General features: G+C 32.1%; 1 protein-coding gene across 6 annotated transcripts in view; it reads right to left on the reverse strand.

Annotated features, from left to right (window-relative positions):
• The window catches only part of LOC149084676 (phosphatidylinositol-3,5-bisphosphate 3-phosphatase MTMR3), a 58,551-nt gene that overhangs the window by 18,753 nt on the left and 26,602 nt on the right, over nucleotides 1–13,196 (reverse strand). For 4 of the 6 annotated variants that reach the window (XM_089235098.1, XM_089235097.1, XM_089235099.1 and 1 more), the window contains exon 11: nucleotides 8,181–9,071. In XM_089235098.1, coding sequence (XP_089091224.1) covers nucleotides 8,181–9,071 — 891 coding nt within the window. Of the gene's footprint in view, nucleotides 1–2,772; nucleotides 3,167–8,027; nucleotides 8,118–8,180; nucleotides 9,072–13,196 lie in introns of those variants that run through there. The other 2 variants (XR_016192995.1, XM_089235100.1) reach the window with 2 other exon arrangements.

Genomic DNA, 13,196 nt, shown 5'->3' on the forward strand with positions numbered 1-13,196 from the left:
TTAGAACCAAAAAAATGACCTATCAAAAGACAATTTCATTTTTTCACATTGTGGTATTGAAAAGGGTTAATATACAAGCTCATTTTTAGATTCAAGGTAATTGGAATGAAACTTCAGGTCATAATTTTTAAAAATTAATCTGGGAAATTAACTTTTCAAAACGGTATTATAACAAAAAAAAAAATTACAAGTGATATCTTGTAGTTTCATTTCTTTTATGTATGACAAATGTTCCTTTTTGTATTACTTTAATTTCAAAACCAAGCACAACTCTGGTCTATTGCATTACAATTTGCTACAGAATTTTAAATGTGGGAAAGTATATGTACACAACAGTTAAAACGTGTGCATGAATTTAATGCTGCCTTTCATTTTTCAAACTATAAGTTAAAAGTAACTGAATATTTACACAGTTGTAGTCTTGATTGTAGGGAGATCAGCTTAAATTCATGCCTCTAATTTAGGATACCGTACACCCATCATAAGCCAATTGACTGAACAGGTCCGTCATTTAGGGGACCATTGCTCCCTGGCTTTTGAAAATACACTAAAAATAATATATACACACATGTATATCAGTACATGTGCTTTGCCGCCGCCCCCAGAAAAAGTTGAAATGACGGCCCTGTGACTGAAGAATTAAAAATATATTTCTGGGCTTGGTTCAGTTTTCCTTTCAATAGTTGAGCTTCTCTAGATTGTGACTCAAGTCTCAGCTTCAATAGTTCGCCACTTGATTACGAAATCGCACGATTTAACATAGAACTAAACATTTGAGAAATGTTTAGTTCTATCTCCCAAAAATGATTAACATATCTATGCAAGACAATATCCAGTAACATATTTTTAAGGAGACTGTGTGCGTGTATTGATATAGAATTTCTAGGAATACATGTTGGGAATATGCTATAAACCCCTAACTCTTATAAAATTTTTCTAAGATGTAATATTTGCGATATGTTTAGTGTTACAATCTGTCTTTGGGAGATTGACAACTCTACAGCATTATATATGTTATAAGACAGCATAAAGATTCTAATTTTCTTTACATAAGACAGGGGAAATACAAGAGTGGAATGAGAATGGAATACTTGAATCTCTTATCTGAGAGAAATGGTTTTATTTACTCAATATTGTTTGGCAGAGGCCTAAAACAAGGTTAAGACCAGGGATGTAATTTTGGCCAATCAAAACCAATTTCGACAGTATACTGGCCAAAACTTAAAATAGTCTTAGTACTTGTTAAAATTAAAAACGGTAAAGCATTTTTGTTAGAAACATGGGTTGAATTTATTTTGAGCAGTAGATGTTCTAACCATATATAAAAAGATGTTTCAAGAAGAGATATATACACACACATAAAGCAAAAAATTTTTCTAACAATATGGAGCCCATTTTCAAAAAAAAACCATGAAAATTTTTTTCACAAGGTTTCCAAATCTTTGTATAATGCGATAGAGCTAATCCCAATTGGGATTAGAATTACAATAAAAATTACAAAAAACATCCATCTTTCATTCACTTTGGTATTTTTGATAGAAGAGCCTCTTGATAAATGTCTGGTCTAAAACCTTGTCTGCTAATAAGGAATATTTGTTAATAGATAACAAGATACATAGTCCCGTTCACAAAAAAAACATCCTCATTAAGAGGTGCCTACTGACCCCTAATGCCTATATAGAAGGTTCCACTGTAGAATTACATGTGTTCATGTTAATAACAAGCCAATAAGGGTACCTTCCTGGACTAGGTAAAACCTTTCAGAAATTTCTAAATCCGATTCTAATTTTAATTTTAAAAAAAAAAAAACACCAATTCTTTCAAAACTGAACATTCCCGAAATTCCAATAATAGATATAGTTTCTTAATCAGCGCATTCAAGGAGTTAATTAAATACTCTACTATTCCTATAGGTTACCTGTAATGCAATTTTATATTTTTGTAAAGCAGAAAATATATTCCAAGAAAATAAATTTGCAGTAGAAGTAAAAACTTAAAAGTAGTTATTTTTGAAAATAAGCTGCTTGTGCAATAAAACATACTAAAAACACTAGAGTATTTACCATACTGCTCAAAACCTTTGTCAACCCCTTAATATGTATACATTATTTTTTGGTTAGTCATGTTATTATGGCTTGAGAAAAATTGATTTTATTCAGTTAACTATTCAAATAAAAGAAAGTATAAATACTTGAATGTAGACTAGTTATTTTTTCGGTCATTAAGTAATTGGGTTTATGCAATGAAGGTTTTTAAAATTGATAAGAAAAATTTAATTAACATTTGAAGTGGTCAAAATTATAACCAGATCAGTTAAAACCACCCTTGGTCAAAACCGATATAACAGTGCAAAGACAACCATTCCAGTATTGTACAGAGATTAAAATTCTCTGGCATAAGAAGTGTAATCAAAAGCTACGAGATTATGTTTATACACACTAATCTCAGATATAAAATTATGTCTACAATAAATTTATTTTCATTGTTTTTGTACAATCAAGAAGTATATATTTTTAAAATTAGATGTTTACATAAATTGTGACACAATGACCAATATAAAAATTTATTAGATTCATTATATTTATACAATGTAAAGAATTATAAAAAGACATTTAAAACTGATATACATGCTATAACACTAGAACAAACTTAAAGCAAAACTAGCATGAATTTATTGTTACAATATATAAGAAAGGTACTTCAATGTTGACAATTGTTGACTTCATTCAACGTGGTCACAAACACTTTGGTTAAAAAACATTTTATATTAAAAAATATACATCTCGTTTAAAAAAAACTTCAATACATGCAATCTAATACTAAAGATATTAAAAAACTCCACAAACACTCCTTGCATGTTTATAGAATGGCATAATGACAAACTATGGCTATTGACAGAACAGCATCGACATACCCTAAAAATTCAAGAAATTCTACAGTATTCAGATATAGGATTTTTGTAGGAGCCCGTTTTATTATTATCCACAGGTGGATAATCAATGTGTTCCAAACTGCTCACTCCGGTTGCTACAAAGCGAATTTCCTTACCAGCCGCCTCTATTTCTTTCGGTACAAATGATGGAACTTCGCGTTGCAGTTTGGATAAGATTTGAACTGAATTGACCGCTTGTGAACATTCGTTGCAAACAACAGATTGTATCTTGTTCTAAATAAAAAAATTCATTATCTTTTTTTAAAATCCAAAAACCACATTCATCTCAGCAAAAATTTCCTATATTCCTTGGATTACCTGGCTTTCAATAAAGCCAAAATACTTGGAAATAAAGATTATTCTTTTTTACAATATATAAATTCGTGTCAACTTGTAAAAATTATGTATTGATATAACAATGTATGTATTGATAATGCCTACATCATTCAAAAAAAATTCATTGTGCATTTGCTCAATGCCATTAACACCAGGCCAAAATATTTCACCCCCAAAAATATTTTAGATGCCAGTTAAATTTTTAAAAGTCAAATATAAAATGGGAAGACAGAAGTTTGAAAATTTTAAGTCTTAGTCTTAAGTGTTTTTAGACTTCCAATAATATTTTATTTCATCCTCCAATTTAGCAATTAAAATCTTTGGCACCAATGCAGATTTTCTGGTTTCCATGGCAACCTGGAATTTGTCAAGCCCTGCCATACATGCACCTTGTATACCCCAAACATTTACCCAGGGACAACATTTCTAACAAACTGATAGAATATGTCTAGTGCAATAGGGCATGCAACAGTCAAAATTACGCTTATTTCGTGTTATACTGGTGCCATCTATTTTGAAATGAAAAATTATATAATAAATTCAGGTATCATTCAAGGTCTGTCTGCTCTCTACTGGGACATAAAAATGACTGATTACAGTTCCCAGAATAATAACCAACGAAAATCAATTTTGGTGGACTAATATTGTGCTGTCAACGGGATTGGAGTTCTGATCCTAACGAGGGTCCAGCAAAATACCCACACAATGACACTCGATCAAGACCTGTAATTGTTTAAATGTAAATGTTTTTTAAAGCAAATCACCGAACCACAAGTATATTTTCAATATTTTAATACATGTGAAAAGACTGCTCAAAGCCTAACAAAACGGTTTTACACCGAAAAGTAAAATGGACTATCTCGCTCTTTAAGAAAAACCTACCTATCTTAAACCTTAATTCATTGCTCTCTAATCATAACCACACACAGAGGCGTGGCAAATAATTTTCTCCATCTCGCATCTTTAAAATTTTTCCTAGGTAATGAATGTTTGTAAGAATATGGGATAGAAAGTTGTATTGGTGTAAATAGTTCACCCTTTTAAGTTATTTATATACTGCTAGAATTCCATTAACAATTTTACATGCACCTCTTTAATGAAGATGACAAAGAAAACCACACCTACCCTCCCAGACACAATGAAAGGAAAACCTATAATAGCCTTGCGATTTCAAGGAATTGGCTAGAAATATTTCAACCACCATGCGTTTTGTTCTTGTTTAAAACCAAGAGAAGGAAAGACCATAAAAAAGATTATCTGAGTTCAAAACTATCTTTCAATTGCAAGGGGAGATTTGGTTGGCAAAGGGTTTTAAAGACTCTACAAAAAAAGACTGCTTGGATCAACAATGTTATTGTGTTTCTGCAGAAAATTCATCAGAAAAGTTAGATTTATACTATTAGAAACAGATCAATATTAAAATATTAGAGGCGGGAATAATTAAATTAAGAATGATTTTATTGTTAATTAGGTGTTTAAAACATCCTATCCTAATACATCACTATTCTGAAAATGTTTTTTAAATCTAAGATAAATTTCAAACAGTAATCATGTCAATCAGTTATTCATTAATTTCAACAGAGCTTGACAAAAATTTGTCATAAAATATAGGCGCCAGAAAACTTTCCTAGAAAAACATTCAAAATGTCTTTCAACTTTCCAGCACATTGGTCAACAGATTAAAAATATTGGAATCTAAATTTGGTTACCACACTTAATAAAAATCCAAAATTTTCTAAGATTTTTAAAAATAGACATGGTGATATAGGACTTATTACTCCATTTTTCCAAGGATGTCAATCTTTGTTTCGTTTATAAAATTTTTCTGAAAGAACCTTTTAACAGACAAATTCAAACCAAAAAAAAAAAGTGCTTTAAAAAAAAAACAACAATTATGGCTTTATTTTTCTTAAGGTATCCGACTACCTTTGTCACTTTTCTTTAAAATGGTTCTGGAGTGAACTTTAAATACATTTTTTGATAGAAAGTGTCGAAATGGTGAAAACAATGACGAATTTTAATCTATATTATATTTTCTATGAAAAAGTTTTGATATCAAATTTTAAAAATCAAAATTCATGCGATATTTGAAACACTATTGCAAAAAATTTTATCAGTGAAATGCTTTGTGATTTTCACAGTGCATTTAGCTAGTAATGTTGCAGGTTATGAACCACAATTTAACGGATTGCACATGATATGTTCATAAGTTACACCAAAATATGTTTAAGTACGTGCGACTTTTTAAAAATTTCATCTTACATTTTGTCTATAAAATACTAATTCAAAAAATATATGAGAGACCTTAGATTTTGGTTCATAACCTCAACAATATATAACAAAATATCACATTAAAATTTCGTAAGAATGCAATGCATCAATTTTTACAAATCATGTCAAAGTCAAGTAAAATGTCAAAAATATCATTCTTCGTAAAACACGTTTAAAGTCTTTATTCGCGTATTACTTGTATGTAGAAACGCAACACTAAAGTGAACGCAACTTTAATTCTAAGCATCATATAAACAAAACAAGGCCTGTTTTGGAATCAACACAAATAGGGCTTTTATAAAAAATGAAAATATATTTTCTTCCAAAATTACGTATTTAATATAGTCGGATACCTTAAATAAGAAAACTAGACATGTCCCCATGATTGTGACTTATTCCCTCTATAATTTATCGATGCAGTCATTAATTATACCTGGATTAGAGAAAAACACACGCAAACACAAGTTATCGAAAAATTATGACCAATTGAAAACTGACGGCACTCTGTTTAATGTTATGAAAATTTTATAATTTTAAAATAATATGAAATTTATTAAAGTATGAATCAAAATAACATTAATTTAATTTATAGATCGCAAAAGAATAAATAACAATTTTTACCTTTTTATCTTACTTAAATTATTATGGTAAAATGTACACTTTGATTTATACTAGTAATTTTTAATTTAGACCAACTGTTAGTCTAAAGCTATAAGTAGCTTTTCTTCATAATAGAACTATTGCACATTAATTTTACATAGACAAATTTAATTTTAGTATTTTAATTCATCAGTAGTTAATGATACAACTACAAAATAATCTCGAAAACTTGACTTGGGACCCTGGGCAGGAAAAAGTAAACAGAAGACCAACTTGGAGAAAGAATATGTTGGTTGAAAAAAAATTAGGGCTTGAAATTTAAACAATGTCTAAATTAATATAGCCCATGCTTTCTACGATTTATTATCCATGCCAGTCTTTTAAAATAAAATTTTAAAGCCCCGCCTTTTGAAAATAAATTAAAAATGGTGTGCGCAATGTATACACACATTGACTACATGTGCTTTGCCCCCCCTCCCCACCGGCAAAAGTTGAAATAATGGCCCTGTGTTATTATCCGTGCCCGTTACACTTTGACTAACTTGATTCTTCGATTTACATAATTTGATTTCCTAGTACTATGTATAATCTTTGCCGTATCAATAAATTTTGGTTTTGCCGGAGATGCCCTGGGGGGGGGGGGGGGCGAAGTGCTTATGCTGTTTCTCGCGACAGAGCCTGGTGTCTCTCGGTTTCTCCAGTTGAGCCCATGCAGTAACGAGATCTCACTTGAACAGTCTCCAACGTTCCAAAAACCTTAGTCAGCTAATGAACTTCCCAGCATAACTTTCGTTACTTAAACTGTTTCGTTTGGGTATATAGGATTTTATGGTGGCTTTTAAATATATGGCAATGCTGTTAACAAGCCCTTTTAAAAATGGGAACAATAAAAATAATCTGTTCCACTTTCTCAAATTGTTTCACACCGATGAGTTAACTGAAATTAACGACAAGTAAACGAGGGTTTAATAATGTTGTCTACGAGAGGTGAAATGAGAAAAATTACGACTAGTGTTCTTTAAGAACTACAGTAAAACCTCGTTAACTTTCTTTATGGGAAACTGCTTGACAAATTGCAAAAAACTTTGGTGCCAACCGTTTAGATTTTTTAAATCAAAAGCTAGTAAATAATTTTAGGTGCCAATATACAGGGTGGGAGAAAAATCTAAAAGCTTTGAAAATTCATAAAAACCAGAAAAATAACCGAAAAAAAAATTGCTAGGTTACTAGAATTTTATTGACTGGGAAAAATAACAAAAACTAGGTGGTGCTGACGTACACAAGTCAAAAGAAAAAGATATGCAAATAACAAACAGAATGTCTATATAGAACATACTGCTGTAATAAACAATTTGACCACCATAGGGAATACATTGCAGGAGAGTCACAAATTCAACATTATATAGTTATATCCTGTGGTGGTGGTCATGTATTACTGTAATAACAGAATGCCTTCAAATCGTTTATTTATCTTTGATTTGTGTACATCAGTGCCACCTATTGCTGTTCAGAGTTTTTTCCAGTCTTAAGATTTCAGTGCCCTAGTGATGTTAACCCTGCAGTTTAATAGAACAGTTTATTTTTATTTTTCTTCCAGTTTTTAAAATTTCTAGGCTTTTTGCCTATCCTGTATATACAAATATAGTCACTATGGAGATCTGGGATTTGTCAAGTCCTGGGGAACACCTTTGTCTATAATCTTGAAAAAATTTGAGACTAAAATACCATAACAAAAGAGACTTAATTTCCATTTTAATCTAAAAATATTAAAAGATAAGGTTTTTGTATTTTCTGAGTTAAATCGTACCATCTCTATAATACACATAAATTTAAAAATATAAATTTCTTAATTGGTATTAAAAAGACTAACCTTTCTATATATACATACCTTATTAAGCTGATTAGCACAATCTTGGCCTTCATGTACATGTTAAAATTTAAATTTTTATGTCAAATGTGTATCTTTAAAAACAGAAATCTGCAAAGACGAAAAATTGATTTTAGGTTCATTTGGAAAATTAAAAGAAAAGAAATGTCTCACCTTGTATTCAAGTATAAGCTTTTGCACCTGCTGCTGGATTTTCTCTTCAACAACGACTAAGCCGTCAATTCCTAATGACGGGTTTGAAAAGGCACATCCCCTGGCTAATGGGACATCAATATCATCGCTTGGTGTTGCAGGAAAACCAGAGCTAGGAGTCCGAGAATGCCGCGGAGTGTTAAAACTACAGGAACTAGATGAACTTTGCTTACTTAAGCATGCTTCTATTAGTACTTGAGACCATGGCGTCCACTTCGAATCACTGCCATCAGAATTAGATTGGAGTCCTTCAACATCATTATCAATAGCTTTCGTTAAATCACTAGTGCTAGTACTAACAGAACACATCTTATTCTTTGGAACAAACCCGTCACTATGGCTCGGACCATCAACTTTCTCCACTGTTGGCACACCTGGAATGATACCATTCTCACTGACTAGTGTATCTGTAGAGCCATCTATAGCAGGTTCTCTAGACACTAAATTTGAACACGAAACATATTTTGATTTGCACTTTGTCCTTGTCGAATTTTCTCCTTCTACTTCATCGACATCTGGGTTACCATTTGTGTCCAAGGCATCTTTAAGAGGTTCCTCACAATCTGTGTTATTGTCAACAGAGTCTTTGCTGAATGTAGGAGGACAGTCTTCCGTCAAACATGCATTCTTGACAATGCTTGGATCACTACTACGGCGCTGGAGACCAGATGGATGGTCCATGGAAGGTATATCATCACACGACTTGGTTTTTACTAAAGGAGCAACATCTTCAGCAATGCAAGGTGTTTCATGAAGAGGAACAGTGGGCTTTCCAAGTGACATGCCATCAGCAGGCATATAAACATCGCTCCAAAAGTGAAGGTCTTTAAGTTGCGACGATGGGTTTAATACCTGAGAATAGATATTGTATTAAAAGAATAATATAATTTTTTAACAGGATATTCAAATTACACAAGATGCACAAAAGTCAAAAATTAAAAACATTAAATTATATCCAAGCAAAAATAAAACAAAAAGCTAAAAATTTAAAGCTTAGCTCTATGGAAGAGAATTATGTAATAAATTATATAAATAGGTGTTTATTATATATTTCCTAAATTTTGTATTGTTTGACATTATCATTAAAATATTTTAATAGTATTTTCTCCTGCTTACAATCCACAGATTAGACATTGATAAAACATTAGAATTTAAAGCAGAAAATATAGTTGTTTATAACTTTTGAGAAAAGTTAAAGTTTTTTTAGAAATAACCAATTTAAAAAATTAAACACTAAAACTACCGGAATTTCCGGACCCCCTAGAACTACTTTTTGACCGCTATTGCAAAAATACATCATAGATGTAAAGAGATTTATTTTGAATTAAAACTAGTGTCAATACTATTGTATGGAGGTTTTGGGAGTACGGGAGCCCCAACCTTACGAAAAATTATATGTTCATGTTTTTCGAATTTATATTACGTATTATTATGGATAAATATTTCAAGTTTTCAGGAACAGTTTCACATTGAGCAGGTGAATTTCTCACCCCCAGCTGGATAAATTAAAAACCTCAGATTTTAAAGCAAACGCTTAACATGTTTTTTTTACAATTCTAATTAACATACAACACATTAAAAATTCATAAAAATCTCAAAAAAAAATTTTAAACGACTATACAAGATATTTCCCGATCTGTGATCTGCTGACCCTGTCTATGAGTAACCTACTTTGTAAGAGGTCTGCAAGTTCATTTATTACCATTGCATGAATGACTGTGCGACGAAATATTTTATATGAAAATTAAAAAGAAATTATATGCAAACTAAAAAAACAGATATTAGACTGTATGGAAGGGGGGGGGGGGGAAGTCTAAATTTACCTTCAGACGCTACAGGGGGGGGGGGTCACTGTGCATTGGCCTACACTACATGGGATCTGCGACATCGGAAACACTGACACACACACACTGAATACGATCCGATTATAAATATACAGAAGTGCCAGTGCAAACTTTTGAAATCCAGAGATTCTCATGAGAGGGATACCCCCCCCCCCCCCGACACTCAAACTATCAAAAGTTCACAAAAAAATTTTTCGAAAAATATTTTTTTAAATCAATTAAGAAAAACTTGCATTCTCTCCCCCTCACCCCCCCCACGGCAGGTTCTGCATTGCCCCCGAGCAGAATTCCATGTCAGTCTTTCCATGCAGAAATCACATCTACATACTGTTTATAAAGCATAAGTGTTTCCTTTCGGGCACGCCATCAGTGAATGTAATCTCGGGAATATAAGCTATATAAGGCTTTTAAGAGTTCAAAGTTTTATATTTTCTTTCTGAAGATGTTTAAATCGGAAGAAACAATTTAAAAAAATTCAAAAGTTGCCGACGTAAAAACGTGTTTGCCGCACGGCTGTTAATGGAATACAATAACGATTATACAGGAATTTCGGCAACCAAGGTCATGTCCCTCATAAAGGATTGCCGATAAACGCTACAAAAACGAAGTCGCGTCTTTGCCAGTTGCTTAAATGCGGTCAGACTTTTTTTTAAGGCTGCTCGATGGAAATGACTACGGCTGTCCTCTATGGGTGTTTTCCTTAACGACGACGGTAATCATTGACGCCACGACAACGTGAAAGCTCGTGTAAAATCTAATTGTCTCCCAAAATCCGGAGAAATTTTAACAAATCCGGAGAGCAGGAGGAAGGATGAAAAATCGGGAGAGTTAGCAGGTCTCGATATATTAAAAATGTATATAATACAAATAATTGCATCACAGAAAAACAGATATTCAAACTTCACAGAGAAAAGCATAATGATCACATACCGCTTAGCAGTCTGAACATTGTTTAAAGCATTGTGAAGCAAATATTCAAACCAGAATTTTACACTTTCTGCACAACATCAATGTGTTGCCTTTTAATTTTATGTAAAGTGTTTCCAATTTCTGATTATCGTCAGACAAATCTGGGGTGAGGAAAGCATATCTACCCGTGACGAAAGGCGATCGGAGTTAATCTGTTAATTATAAAATTAAGTTTCTTTGAGAATTTACTTTTTTGTAGCAAATCCATACATTGACTGCACTTAGATTAAGGATATTATAAAACACGTGCTAGAGTCTCGATATCTACCCTGAATTTTGTTTAGTTCTTAAACTCCAGATTCTAGATTTTTTTTATTGTTGAAATTTCAATTGATGGAGCTCAAAACCAAGACATTCATTTAAGGTTTTCCTTGATACACAGTAATTGTAAGAAAATATATTTTTTAGGAGTTCGGTATCCTATAACCGAGAATTTGAGTTTATGACCAACATAAGGGAGTTCTTGTAGTGATTTATTCACGATTCCCACGAGACTAGTATTAGTTTTCACTTATGTGAAGCTTGTGGAAAAATTATCGGTTGTAATATTCTTCAGGTATGGTTGTGTAATCTTCATTACAACATGTTTGGGACGTAATTCATCCTTTACAAGATATGGAAAATCGTTGCACACATATTTAGAATCAACAACCATGTTAAATTTGATTCCAAATTTGTCGGGCTTATTAGTCATACATTGAAGGGATCTATATCTTCTTAGAGGAAAAAGCTATTAATCTACCCTCAGATTAAGACCTTCAAATGTAGTACACGACTTATATAAATTCATTTCATAGTTCTGAAACTAAAGCAAAATTATCAGACTAATCGATTTGCTCCAATAAATTTTATGTCAAACTTCAGATATTTCATAATTCCACTGAATCTATTTCTACCCATGGTCTCAGAAAATTGCTGGCAGTAATGTTTTGGACCACAGATCACCAACAGAAGATTGATACAAGAGCTCCTCTGAGGTACAAAAGAGCAATAAAGACATGTTTTTCATGAAAAAGGTTCCAATTATCTATTTCCAGCATTCTTTTTACCCTCACACTGAACATATATTTTTCAACATTTGCTCATTGAAGAAAAGTCTCCAAGCGCTATCGCACCCGTCATCTTGTATTTCTCTTTTAGTGCAAAAAGATAGACTTTATGAATCTTTCAAAACGTTCTGTTTTTGACACAGACCAGTTGAAAGAACAAAAATATCTTCAATAGTCTAATCAGTTAAACTATCTTTTCCCAAAAGCTGATTGCCAGGTTGAGTGTTCAGAATCATTGGGGATATAGGCATGTCATTTACGAACTATACCTTTCCTAATCACTGATGTTGCCAAGTTGTTTTCATCAGCAACATTCATAATATGACCAAAAGAAAAAATTACTCTAAAATAAAGGTGGAAAGAGAAGAAATGCTCAGTCACCCACAGAAAAACAAAGACACTATTGTGAAAATTCTTTAGGCTAATATTTACCATCCAATATCACAAGCATTGGTAAAACTATAAATATTAAATAACCTTAAATGTTTTATTTCAATAAAACCAAAAAACTCTTCAGGATGTAACATGATCCAAATTAGTTCATTAGTTATTGCAGGTCAAGATAGTGTTTAGATTATACATCAAGGTTGAAAACTGCTAATGTATATCATCTTTTTAAAAGCAATAGGAACACATATGAACCTAAAAATTATGAGATCGATGGATGGCACTATAGACCCTTTACTTGTAATCTATATACAAAATGCTGAGCTTATTAGTTTTCAATGCAAGTCCTGAGATCATGCTTTTCCAATAAATGCTACACTGTATATGTGTAAATTAGAATTCTTACGCGATTGATGGAAGATTTAATACATGTAATAAGGTATTAATTTTAAACTAGTAACAAATATTTCCTTTATAGTAATCCAGGCATCTTCAATGGTGCACACGAGCAACAAGTTCTTCTCCACAAATAGAATGTCCGATTTCGTGAGCACTTGATCAACAATTCCAATTAAAACACTTTAAAATTTTTTCTTGAATATATGCATGTAATCTTCAATTTCACACATTAGTATGTCAAACTTGCTGTAAGAGTGCTGTTTTGAAGAGAACAGGCAGTGTGGTCGCGACTACAGTAGGGTCATTCCATTTCAAATCACCCGGCAAAA

Source organism: Pholcus phalangioides, unplaced genomic scaffold (assembly GCF_987345545.1).
Source record: "Pholcus phalangioides strain wild (caught in Gottingen) unplaced genomic scaffold, Ppha-v1.0 ptg000008l_1, whole genome shotgun sequence".
Classification (NCBI taxonomy): Eukaryota; Metazoa; Arthropoda; class Arachnida; order Araneae; family Pholcidae; genus Pholcus; species Pholcus phalangioides.